The sequence below is a fragment of the Aythya marila genome (genome assembly GCF_965140915.1).
Source record: "Aythya marila genome assembly, chromosome: 1".
Taxonomy (NCBI): domain Eukaryota; kingdom Metazoa; phylum Chordata; class Aves; order Anseriformes; family Anatidae; genus Aythya; species Aythya marila.
In genome coordinates, this window is record NC_139042.1 from 18,745,272 (window position 1) to 18,758,690 (window position 13,419).

General features: G+C 40.0%; 1 protein-coding gene across 3 annotated transcripts in view; it reads right to left on the reverse strand.

Annotated features, from left to right (window-relative positions):
- Positions 1-13,419, reverse strand: part of CRYL1 (crystallin lambda 1) — a 61,956-nt gene that overhangs the window by 21,831 nt on the left and 26,706 nt on the right. For all 3 annotated transcript variants that reach the window (XM_082762850.1, XM_082762849.1, XM_082762851.1), the window contains 2 exons: positions 10,050-10,211; positions 5,519-5,713 (listed from right to left, as the gene is read on the reverse strand). In XM_082762850.1, coding sequence (XP_082618976.1) covers positions 5,519-5,713; positions 10,050-10,211 — 357 coding nt within the window. The remainder of the gene's footprint in view (positions 1-5,518; positions 5,714-10,049; positions 10,212-13,419) is intronic.

Genomic DNA, 13,419 nt, shown 5'->3' on the forward strand with positions numbered 1-13,419 from the left:
CAAACTCAACATCTCACAGTATGTCTCTTCCTCTCATTATAAACAGTTTTGCAACCAAAGAATTAAAAATATGAAGGCTACAAGAACTTCAGTCTTATATGCACTGGATGGTCCTATGTTAGTTTCCCCCAGAAAGTTCTCAGGTACTTGACCTCAAAGAGGCAGACATGGAAGCAGACAACTGGAGTCTTCCCAATATCTGCATTTTCAATAAATAAATGCAGAGCTTGAGGAGAGAGAAAACTGATACAAGAAGTTCCTGCCACGAACACCTACACTGCCCAAGTGTTTGCAACTTGCATATCAAAACAACATTCAATAAGACATCGTGTCACATGAAAAGACTAACTCAGATCTAAAATAAAGCATCTAATTGCAGCACTCTTGTCTTGAAGGAGAGCATTTGCTTTAATTCTTTCTTTTCATTCCATAAGTGAATCTACAGTCTTTGCTCCTAACTTCTTGTAAAGTTGAACTCCTGTATCCTTAAAACATTTCATGTTATCTACCTTACCGAAGTTCTCAGCACCCAGGTGTTCTCTCTGTACATCTCCAAACCAGTCTTCGCTCTTCTACTTCCCTAAAAATTGGGTTCTCAACCTCCAGTTCTAATTTTTTGTCACATTAACCTCCCATTCCACATTTGTCCCAGTCCTGCATTCACTCAGTTTGTGCCCGGGTTCAATATACCAGCTCAAGGGTGCTCTTGAGGACCCTTAATCAAAAGGGTTTGATTATTTCCATAATCAAAGACACAGCATCCAAATATGAGGGTTTGTCATTGCTACTTTAATCACCTTGCCCTGAAATTTGCTGTGCTCTGCTTAAGCACCTATGCCCACATGCAGTTAGGTCACCATGTGGAGTCAGAGGCTGATCTCAACCTGCTGGCAGGCCCCCCCATCAGATCTCTGGCTGTTGCAGACTTCCCTACTCTTAGACCCCACATGGCAGAAGTTGGCAAGTCCAGTGCAGGATCCAGCAGGCAATTACACTTACCATAGGAATTCAGAGCAAGCAATGAAGGCTTTGGGACTGCAGTGCTTGCTTTCTGTACAGCCCCAGGTTCAAATGCTCCTCATCAGGTGACACAATCATAGCTTTGTATCAGAGCCCTTCTCCTGTAGTGTGATTCCTGCCCCATGCCTCACACATCTCATCACAACACTGCTAAAGAAAAGAGGGACTTGCAAGCTGTCAGTTACCAAGCTACATTTGGGAACTAAAACATACCCTGCAAACTGTTCAGTCCTTTCTTGATGATGTTTTCCAGATAAATGTTAGACATGCAGGTACAGCTGCGCTACCACCAATGCCCTTTTTAAGGCTACATAAATACTACCAGTGAAGTTTCAACTAGTTTCTTGGATGAATTAAGATCAGTTGATTAAAAAAACAAAAGGAAAAAAAAAGGTGACTGTCATGAAAGTACATCTGCACACGTGTGCAGGTGTAAGACTGCTCCCCCTGCTATTACTATAAATATTTTTCAGGTGAAGACCCAGATGGAAATTGTCAAGTTCACATTTCAAAGTCCTCACAGAGGGTTGTTTACATAAAGGGGCTGATTTAAGATAGTTTCAAGTGGCTTCAAAACACTTAAGGCCACTGCTGCATTCCTCTCCCGGTTCACACACGGCATTTTTAACAAGGACAAATATTTTTGCATATGTCAGAGAACTGATATTGAGCAGTGCAAATACAGCACTCTTCTGTTGAGGATATAGATTTGCCCCCAAGTACTCACCATGTTAAAAGCAAATTCAAAGAAAACTTGTAACAGAAGTATGAGCACTAATTAATTTATGACAAGTAACTGCTGGCATAAAAAGACACTTGCTCTGGCATTTTACAACCAGTAATAAAACAAGTATGCTTGAAATCATGTTTTATGGTTCCATTTCATTGTTCTTTTACAACGTCAAAAACAGTACACAATTATTAGCATTAAAATACCAAACCAATTATAAGTAATTTCATAAGAATGCCTGTGTTTTGCATCCAAAATGTCTTAGTCTGCCAAATCTAATACATGCAATTTACCTATCTAACCACAAAAGGATTAATAATAGGGTTATTTTGGACAAGCAGATTTTATTACAATGTCTCTATTGCTAATATTTGTAGTCTAGCTTCCACCTTAAGTACTTCCTAGGGTAGCAAAAAGTTTTGTTACTAGGAAGTATCAATGTGGACTTCTGCAGCAACAAAATAAGAACACTGAATAAAATTTAATTTTTAGGACCTTCTCAAAACTTGTGAGCTGGGGAGGATGATGTTTTTCACAATATTTTAACCCTCAACAATAAGGACTAAAAACTGATTTTAGAAGTCAGAACTAAGAAATACATTTTTCCCCAATTTGAAAGTGGAAAACACCAAAAGAACATGACTTACAATGAAAATGACTAAGTTGGCAGCACAACAGTAGGAAGAAAAACTGCTCAAGGCTTGTATTTTTCACCTATCCATAGTGATTCTCCCCCAAAAGGGCTGTTTAGCCCCAAGTCATACAGCTGAAACTATACACCTTTGATTGTATTTCCATTTCAGAAGTCTAGACAAATACCAGGTATCAAAGTTGTTGCAGCTTAAATGTGTATTTGCCTGAAATGCAATAAAATTAAACAAAACCAGAACAACTTGGAAACTTAGATGAAGCACAATGAAAGCAACTTTGTCAGTGCTTAAAGCACTGTGTTGTGTTACTATTAACATACCACCCACAGGTTTATACTAAAGGTACAGGTTCATACTGGAAGTTCACCTCAAGTCAGTAGCTTTTTTCCACCGCTGATAATAGCCTACAAAGTGTTCTTATCTTTCCATAATCAAAGAGCACATACAGAGCGATACTTTCATACTTCAATCACAAGCAGAATCTCAGCTCTGAGTAGTCCAGTCTTTCAGATTTTGAGAGCTGGAGGTTATTTCTACATTGTTTTCATTTAACATAAATTTGTGTCTACATGTTCACTGAACCAATTCATAGTTTTGTCATCCAAGGTTTGTGACAGCAAGTTTCACAATTCAGCTTAAGCCTCTTTGAGTCATGAGAAAACCTACATTTTTGAGGCATTACTTTCCCTGATATATATGCCTACGCATTACCAAACTTACTGGTCCACAGTTTGCTAACTACACTTGAAAGTGTTTTTTTTTTTTTTTTTTTTTTTTTTTTTTTTAAACAAAATCAAAAACAAACTACTCAGGTGAAAGTGCTAACTTCCACTTCTGCAGTACTATGCTAGCAGGTGTGTAACAAGATGCTTACACCAGTATTTCATCAACTTAATATTTGAGTTCTGGGAGTCTTTGGTAAGTTCAATTACCCTGTCATTATCTGCTGCTATTCATTTTGTCTTTCCACTTCTAAAAAATCTTGTTCTTCACATGACTGAAACAACTTTTAGACCCCTTTCCTTTAAAGAAAGTTTAGAGTTGGGGAGCCTCCTTAACAGTGAGCACCACTGTTCAGTAAACAAAATCACAGAATGGTTGAGGTTGGAAGGAACATCTGAAGACCATTTAGTCAACCCCCCTGTTAAGCAGGATCACCTAGAGCACGTTGTACAGGATGGCACCCAGGTGGGTTTTGAGTATCTCCAGAGAAGGAGACCCCACAGCCTCTCTGGGCAGCCTGTCCCAGTGCTCTGTCACCTCACAGTACAGAAGTGCCCCCTCATATTCAGTTGGAACCTCCTGTGCTTCAGTTTGTGCCCATTGCCTCTTATCCTGTTGCTGGGTATAACTGAAAAGAGACAGGCTTCATCCTCTTGACACCCTCCCCCTCATATATTTATACCCTTTGATGAGGTCTCCCCTCAGTCTTCTGGTGACCCCTGGGGGACATCACTAGCTACAGGCCTCCAACTAGACTGCACCAGTAAGCACAACCCTCTGAGCTCTGCCATCCAGCCAACTGCCAATCCACCATCCACTCATCCAGGCTGCACTTCCTGAGCTCGTCTATGAGGATGTTACGAGAGACAGTGTCAAAAGCCTTGCTGAGGTCAAGGTAGACCACATCCACCACTCTCCCCTCATCTACCCTGCTAGCCATCTTGTCATAGAAGGATATCACATTGGTTAAGCATGATTTCCCCCCGTGATCAGGAATAGTCAGCATGGATTCACCATCTTATCCTCTACTGCTTGGAGATGACCTCCAGGATGAGCTTTTCCATCACCTTTCCAGGGATGGAGGTGAGGCCGACTGGCCTGTAGTTGCCTGGGTCTTCCCTTCTTGCCTTTTTTGAAGATTTGCATGACGTTGGCTTTGTTCTAGTCCTCAGGCACCTCTCCTGTTCTCCACGACCTTTCAAAGATGATGGAGAGTGGCCTAGCAATAACATCGGCCATTTTCCCCTCGGGGTTTGTCTTCCTTGTTCACATTTTTGGTAGTAGTTTTTATTTTTTTTTTTTTTCTCCTCTTGATAAGCCTTATTATGGGTTGAAAAATAATTTAAAGGTTAATATCCTTTCTATCTTACATCTGTACAACATGAGTACAGCTTTCTGAAGGTTTTTTTTTTTTAATCACATCCTTCAGATTTTGCTGTAACTTTTTTAATAACAGATACCTTTTTAATTTAAAGAAACATCTCCAGTAGAAGCTCAGTTCCTTCCCAACATCACTGGGTATTGTTACTCATCTCCTTTACATTGTTGCATCGTGTTGCTAGTGGAAGCTAACTGAAAGTAACATCAGTTGAGCAAATATGTTTAGATACTGCTTTGGAAAGAGTTGTTTTATTTACAGCATGTTAATATTACCTTAGTTTCAAGATCTTTACCTGTATCTGTGCATTTTTTTTTTTTTTTTTTTAAGACAGCTTGAGAAAAAATAAAAGAAATCAAAGTAGTGTCCATGACAAAAAAGTCAACCCCACTCACACCAATTAAATCTCTTCTCAACAGAATTCCAACAGCCTTATAATTCAGCTCTTCCTGGTGAAAGAATGGATTTTGTAGCACAGAACACGCAATTGTGGGAAAAGCTGAAGCAAAACAAACAGATGATTCTCAGCTAGAAGTCAGAATGGGAGGAGGCGAAATCTGTCTTTACCTGCAAGTATCAAATGAACCTAAGAGTTCAATTCCTAAAAGGCCAAACAGAGAACTATTTAAAACATTTCATAACAACTGAAAAGTAAGCCAGCAACATTCATAAAAATAACAGGAAATAGTGAGACAACCTAGAAAAAATAAAAATCAGTATCTTGATTTCTACACTTTCAACATTGTTCCTTTGATTGTCCTGAAAAATTACAGTATTCTGAAATGAAAGCAGGATAAAGAATAATTGTTAAGATCATATCACAAAGTTTTTCATAAACTTTGCTATTTATTACTGACATCACTTCTTACTGTTTTTAAGTTACACGCTAATTTTAATTTTCATGTACATAAGGGATAGTTTAATTAAAAAGTCAATTTTATAAGAAATTTAAATATACAATCTTGCTTGTCTCTACAAAACTGACAGTGTGTAAAAATTGGAAAAATATATACGTACACCCACAAGTCTCCAGGCTTCACTTATCACTGCATACTGGAGCCGATTCAGAACAAATCCCTCAATTTCTCTGTTTAATTTGACAGGAGATTGTCCAATCTTCTTCATAAGAGCGTATGTTCTCTCTATAGTAGAAGGATCTGTTTCTGGATGCGGAACAATTTCAACCAGTGGCACAAAGTAAGGTGGATTTACCTCAAGAAGAAACACAAAAGAAGAATGTCAGCTATGTCAGAGCCTAACAGATCAAGTTAATATAAAGCATATTTATAATTTTCTACTAGCGTGGATATTTTCCAGTGAATACAGTAGGTCTGATCTTTAGTTCCTGAGGCAATTCACCAGTAAAAAAAAAAAGTATATTAATTCAAATTAAGAAAATAATCTATAATTAAATCTAACTCTGTTTAATCCCAAAGTCCACGTAGCCTAAGGAGGAGAACAGTTCAGTATTAGAAGGCTTTATGCTGACTTGAATAACTGATGTTTTCCCAATACGCAGGTTGGTTTTTGTTGTAAAAAATGACCACCACTTGCCTTCCCAAATTAAACAAGGTATTTCCTTTTAAATAATCAGGAAGTTTGTAACAGAATTATTCCTATGCACCACCTGTACGATGCAAAACTCAACAGATAAATGGCTACTGGCCCAAGGCTGGGAATATATTGTAAACACATTAACAGATATCACGTAATACATACTTCCAAAAAAAAAAAAAAGCTGCAGAACAGCTACCTTCAACACTGCACCTATTTTTAAAAAAAGCCACAAAACCCTACTTCTCCATGACTCTTCCCAAATGTTATTTTACACACAAGTCCTGACTTGTGTGCAATGTGTTTCTGAAGCTATAAACAAAAAATTGTAACGAACATCCTAGAAGTGCCTAAGGTTCTTCAGGTCAGTGTTTCAGGCAGTATCCAGTGTGTGCTCCTTCCAAAAGTAGGAGTCCATAAGCCATATTCTTAAGGTCTTAAATGAAGCTCTTGTACTCAATTCCAACAGTCAGACCCAACATACCATAAATGACCACCAGAAAAAACATTCACATTTAAAGGATGATAATTAAATACTGATTCTTTCACCATGCTCCATCACAGTCAGCTGCTCTTAACTGTACTCATGTAAATGCAAATACAGGACTTAATCACAGCAGTGTGCCAGCAGTCCTTCCTCTGGTTTGTTTTTTGTTTCAGTACTTACATGTTTTCCTTTACTTTAGCATCTGACCAACACATAACGGGCTGTACAGCTATGCCTGCTCTAACCCATGTAATACATTTACTTTTTTTTCTTTGGCAGTGCCACCACCAAAGCTGTGTGGTGTGATGGACGCCACTGCAGACATGGTGGTGCCAGGCAATTCAGCAAGACCTGAAACACTGCAAGAAGTTCTCTGAAGGCTTTTCTAATCCTTAAGTATATCACCGGGTCTCATCAGAAAGAAGACGAGCTAATTGTTGAGCAAGACTGAGGCTATTATGAATTTCTTCCACGATTAGTTTTGACAGAGACCTTATTGAAATATTTTATTTCACGGACTTGGCACAAGGACTGTATGGGTGTGTTACTGAGCACGCTGTGGAGACTTAGGAGGACGATTGTTTAAGAGTGAGATAACTAATGTTGGTAACAACTGAAAGTGGTAAAATGAACATGAAATTGAAAGGGAGGGGAAAAAAAAGGCTTCTAAAAAGGAGAAGGGTAATGCAAAGCCATTTTTAAGGGAGCAGGAGAGTTTACCTTACTCAGCCTAACAGAATGATAGCTAAGAAGGGATAAATGAAGAAAACAGAATTAAACTAGACAAAAGCTATAAAACCAGAGTCTACACAAACAAATTTTAATGGACTGTTAGTAAGATTGAAATAAAAGAAAACTTTACATAGAAGCAGTCAAGTAAAACAAAAAACTAAGAGGGAGTTTAATATATTTTAAGGCAACTTGATGACATGCCTCCTCTTACAGCAAGGAACTTCACTCGGTGGCAGTCTCCTCTAGCTCCATGTTTCTAGCTGCGTGATCGGGCAGGCTCATATAGTACTTGAGAAATTTCTCTTCATTTGTCCTCAGCATGCTCACCTGTCCCAGAGGCTTTACAACTTGATACTTTCATAGAAAAATAAAAAGCTCAAATTCCACACTTCTTATTTTCAGTCTTTCTGAACAGCTTGCTTCCTTCAGCCACCATTCCCCATGTCCTACTTTTGTTTAAATTGCTAGTAAGGTCACGATTAAAACAAAACAATCAAAAACCAACTACTACTACAAAGCAAATGTTTTTACGTATATAAAAAAAATAGAATAGTACATGGAATAGTACACTCCCCTATGAGTGAAGCTGAGACTACTAAGAAAATGGTCTCAGACTGCAAAGCCATCTCTGAGCAGTTAGACATTTTATGGCACTCTGAAGTGTTTACTTTGGAAAACACACATACCTTTACAACAGCAACCTAGAAAAGTGTTTATGCAGAAACTAGCTACTTTGCCAGATCTGATCAAAGATGGTTTCAGAAGTAGCTCCTATGAAGGCTGCAGCTCAAACTAAACGGATCAACCAGAATAAACCAGCTTGGGATAACAATAAAAGAGTAATGGAAAAAAAAAAGAAAGGCTGACAAGCAGAAGAGCACAGGAAGAAGCCTAGGAAACAGTAATAAATAAATAAAATCATAGTTATAGTTCCTTAATACAGAAGCTTAAAAGAGACATGATCTTTTGCACTATGGAAAGTTACAACCCTAGCAATCTGAGATAAGGAACTCCTGAGTTTTAGACTGGAGAAAGGCTAATCCTAGGCACAGATACATATTTTGAAGCTTGATTTCTTTTTCCTTTTTAGTTAAAAGGGGATAAAAAAAATCAGTTTTAAGGAAAGAAACCAATCCTTTTGTTCCTTTTTCTCCTCAGTCACTCCAAGGCACAATGGTACTGGTGGAGGGCTGTCAGAGGGGCTGACCAAACGATTTGCAGCATTAGGCTACAGGCAGCTGTAGAGATATCACAATGAAGTAGTGCTGGATTTGTGTGTTCACACTGCCACACTTGAGTATGCCAACAGAATTGGCATTTAATGTACATTCTGCCCTGGAAAGGCAAAGTGTAGTAACATTTTAGCTAGCAGGTCAAGGGAGGTGATTCTCCCCCTCCACTCTGCTCTCATGAGACCCCACATGGAGTCTTGCATTTAACTCTGGGCCCCCCAGCACAAGAAGGATGTTGAAGTATCAGAATGAGTCCAGAGGAGGGCCACAAATACGATCAAGGGGCCAGAACAGCTCTCCTGCAAAGACAGGCGGAGGGAGTTGGGGTTGTTCAGCCTGAAGAGAAGGCTCCAGGGAGACCTCAAAGTGGCCTTTGATACCCGAAGGGGACATACAGGAAAGCTGGGGAGGGACTCTTTGTTAGCGAGTGGAGTGATAGGATAAGAGGGTAGATTTAGATCAGATATAAGGAAGGAGTTCTTCACTCAGTGGGTGGCGAGTCCCTGGAACAGGTTGCCTGGAGAAACTGTGGATGCCCCATCCTTGGAAGTGCTGAAGGCCAGGTCAGAGAGGGCTTTGAGCAACCTGATCTAGCAGGTAACGTCCCTGCCCATGGCAGGGGGGTTGGAATTCAATAATCCTTAAGATCTCTTCCAACTCAAACTATTCAGTGATTCTATGAGCCACATACAGCCGAAGAGTACTATTCTCCAGTTACTGCCTTTATGACCACAGCCCTCTTAATATAACATTAGCCTTCTGTTTGCAAGATCAGTTAACAGACTCAGAGTCCAGAAACAGAAGCAGTAAGAATCCCAGCGATTAAGACAAAACATTCTTCCACACTGAGGACAGAGGCTGTGAAAAACAGCCCCACAAATGCCTACAGAGGCTCAAAGGTGTCCTTCAGCATTCTGAGGTTCTGCTGCCACCTCTAGTCATGCTAGCTATGTATCGCTGCCTTGCCCCAGTCAGACACAAAGCATGCAAATTCAGCTCTATGTAGTTTGTCCCATTTCATTTCATTTGCCTGCTGCTCCTCTTCAGGTATACCACCTCCACATCAATAATTTGATGAAACCAGAGCTAAAGCTTTCTACCTTTCATCTACATTACCTGGCAAGTGCATACAGCTTGCTGTTTGGAACCTTACTGATACTGAAAAATTACATCAAGAAAAATAATAATAATGATGCCATCAGAAGAACATAGGGACTTTTATAGGTTCGTCTACAAAACACAGAGTCCCTATATTTTTTTTTGAGAACTATTAATTGGAATAACACAGCAATGTGCACACAAGAATTTACATGGAAGGTATCTAGAACTAATAGTACAAACCATACACTAAACCTCAATTTTGTATATGCTGCCACTCACAGAATGACCAAACTAAAGCATTTCCAAAAATTCAGGCCCTGCACACTAACAAAGACATGAAAGCACTCCACATATCCTCTCATTCTGCAGAGAAGAAATTGGGACACAGTCCATTAAATACCTATAATGTTACAATAAAAACAATACATGCCACCATACTTACAGGATGCGACACAATACACTGCTTAACATGTTTAAGGCCAGTGAACAGTTTGCTGGGTAAGAGACAAGAGGTCGAGCTGCTCAATATAACATTGTCACCAACAATTAGATCTAGCTGAGCAAAAATCTTCTTTTTCAGTTCCAGGTTTTCTGGAGTACATTCCTGAAATAAGAACAAAGAACAGTATTAGAATTCTTCTATTTTAATAGCATTTATCTATGCATTTCAGACTTCACTGATCCACACAAACCACCAGTTTTAATTCAGCCTAGATGTACCCATGAGCCATACTACAAAGATACCTTTCTACACACAAAGGAAGTGAAAGCCCTAGAGGTTTTCTGTAGCAGAAGATGGATGACCACACACCACTGGAGATTTAACACAAAGCAGATGATTCTGCTTTGTATAAAGTATAGACTTCTATTCATACAAAGAGGTAACATAATAAGGAGGAATAAGACGTGTTCTTTTTTTGTTGTTGCTGTTTTGCTTTTTTTTTTTTAAAAAAAAAAGAGAACCTCAAATGAAGTCAGCCAGCAGTCTTTTGTTCTTTTTCAGACAAGATGGAAGTGATCATATGTAGCTCAAAAGAAGACAAACCTATGATTTCCAGAACTAAGGCAGAATAACACAACTTACAGTTCTGAAACCTGCACCAAAATACCTGTGATCCCCATGCTTTAAAAGCTTAAATACAGACACCTACTTCAACTGTGAGAAAGATTTCTGAAGTGGAATATATACTATCAAAACTTCCCCCAAGCTACAGAGCATATTCAGCACTACAGAGTTGTGTGCAGTTTTACCTATATGAGCCAAGAGCCAGAACCTCTCCAGTAATTTTAAAGTTATCCCCATGAGCTGCCTGAAGAAGAGCATGCAGAAATCCACCAGTCTGAAAGCAACATGGACATGGGAGAACAACTACAGTGGATCCCACAATCAATAGGAAGGACTTCAGTCTGTCCAGGACAAAACAGGGGAGTAAAGCCAGCCAGCTTATTTGTTTCTTTGTTTTTATTTTTTGTTCCCCAGAAGTGTTTCACAAAGTCTAAAAAGAATCCTGAACTTGCAAAACTTCAGCTTCCCCATCAAAACGCAGAAAATACCTACTTTTTTCCAGCCCTAAGCTTCTCCCACCAATCAGCATGTCATTTGGTCCTTCCTGTTATGCTGAACTCAGCAGGAACGCCCAGGGCCAGAGTTTCCATCAGGCTGGATATAAATGGGTTAAGGCTAATTTGAAGTCTTCCAAGAAAATAAGCACATTGCATGGGGCAGCACTGAAAGTTCCATGATGCAGAAGAGATAAACGGGGTCATTTAAGAACTCCAGAGAGAGCGCAAAGTAATAGACATCCTTATCAAAACAAAGTGATACTCTGCTCATAACCAACAAGCTTGGAGCCTGGAATTAAGTTTAAATAGCTTCTTTTAGTAAAGCCAAAGATGAAGAGAACTCCGCAGATACTGTTCAGGCTAATAAACGGGTCTCACTGAATAGATGTATTGTGAACTTGAAACCCTAAGCCTCCTCTCACATCAGATGTGAATCAAAGAGGCAAATCCGAATCTGCTGGAAACTCAAACCTGCCACAGTTATGTAAGGTTTCTGAATGGGCCATTTGCTTGAAGTTTCTCATATATCGTCACAATTGTATTCAGGTTCTTGGACCACCGCAATAAAGCTTCTGTCCTCATCGGGCATGCAATTATTTTCTCAGAGACACCAATTCCCTTAAGAACAGAGGGGAAAAATTAAACTCTAAACAACCTATTAAACAGGAGCCTCACTTGCTGTCAGTTACGGAGCCTGGAGCGGTCTGAGGCTATTCTGTTTACCCTGAGAAAAAGAAGATCAAACAGCAAGATAAGATTCAGTTTTAAAGCTACGACAGTCCCTCTCAAAGAATCAGTGCAAAGAAGGTTAGCCAACACCTCAGTGCATTTTAAGTGACACCGTATATTTCTGTGCACTTTTTGTAGAGATTGCACTTCTCATTTGTGAGAAACAGTACGCCTTTATCCCAAGGCTTGAGCGTCTGGACAAGGCTGCTGCTAATCTGACTAGAAATTTATTAAATGTCCTCTTCAGCAGCCTGAGCAGAGCACGACAGCTGCTCATTTTTAAAACCCACCTCCTGGAATAGCTGCATTGTATTAAAGACGTCTTGTCAGCCAGCTTAATGCCTGTTACCTGTAGGTTCAGAGACAACATAGCTGCTACTCAGGCAGCCTGTGAACTCTGAAGGACCTAGAGAAGGTAAGAACATACCTGACTTCTCCCCAACAATACCCTGACATGGTGATCAGGGTCCAGTCACCCCTAGCTAAGGATCTGTACTCACGTATGATGCGACCATTTGAATGTCAGTACAAAGCTAGGAAGCTTAATCTGTTGAAATCAAGAGGGTTTGTGTTTTTGTACAGCTTTTCCCACCATGCCATCTGCACTCCCACACACATCCATGCTCACCTGAGAGCACAGCTTCATTTACCTATATTAAATGCTGGCGTCTACCCAGATTCTTCCCATCCGTTCTTGGGTATGCCAAGGAAGCAATTCACCTGCATCACCCTCTAGCAAACACTCCCCAGAACACTATCTTGCAAAATACCTCCCTTCTCCTTGCACCAGCAACTGGAGCTGCTGCCAAGGCAATGGATTTACTAGCACTGTGAGGTGAAGAAGCAAAGCATGGCCTGGAGCAAAGCACTGCAACACAGCGGTATAGTCCTAAAATAGCAGTACAAGCATCACAGTGTAAGATGAAAGCCAAAGATTTAAGCTGGCATGGAGATTACTAATTGTTCAGCAACAAGCAAGCCAACTTTCTATAACAGCACCTGATGATGCTGTCAGAGTGAGCAGCAGAAACATCTCTATAAGCAAGCATGGAGCTTGACAGTGGTCACCAAGTGTGAGGAATCCCCAAAGAAAGAAACTGAAAGCCACAGCTGTACAATGATGAGTTTCCACCTCCTGACTAGATTCTGGTTGCTGTGTATTGAAGAAGCAATGAATACAAGAATTGTTCCCTGAGAATATTAATATGAGCATTTATAACAATGTAAATTTCTGCAAGTGAAGATGGATCAATCTTGAACTTGAAGGAACTAATTCTTGAAAAATTCACCTGCTCACAGGTGAGCCACCTAGCTCATAGCATGTTATGAAGTCCCCTAGGCAGTACTCCTCCTCCTCCCTTACCTTCACCTGGCTCGCAGAGCACACCGCCTAACCCCCAGCGGTTGTACTTCACTGCTATGCTGCAGCTGCTGCAGCAGGAGCGCCCTGCAGCCTTGCCCTAACCACAACAAAAGGTAGAAAATTCCTTGCAGGAGTTCTGGGCCTTCTTAGTCCCCAC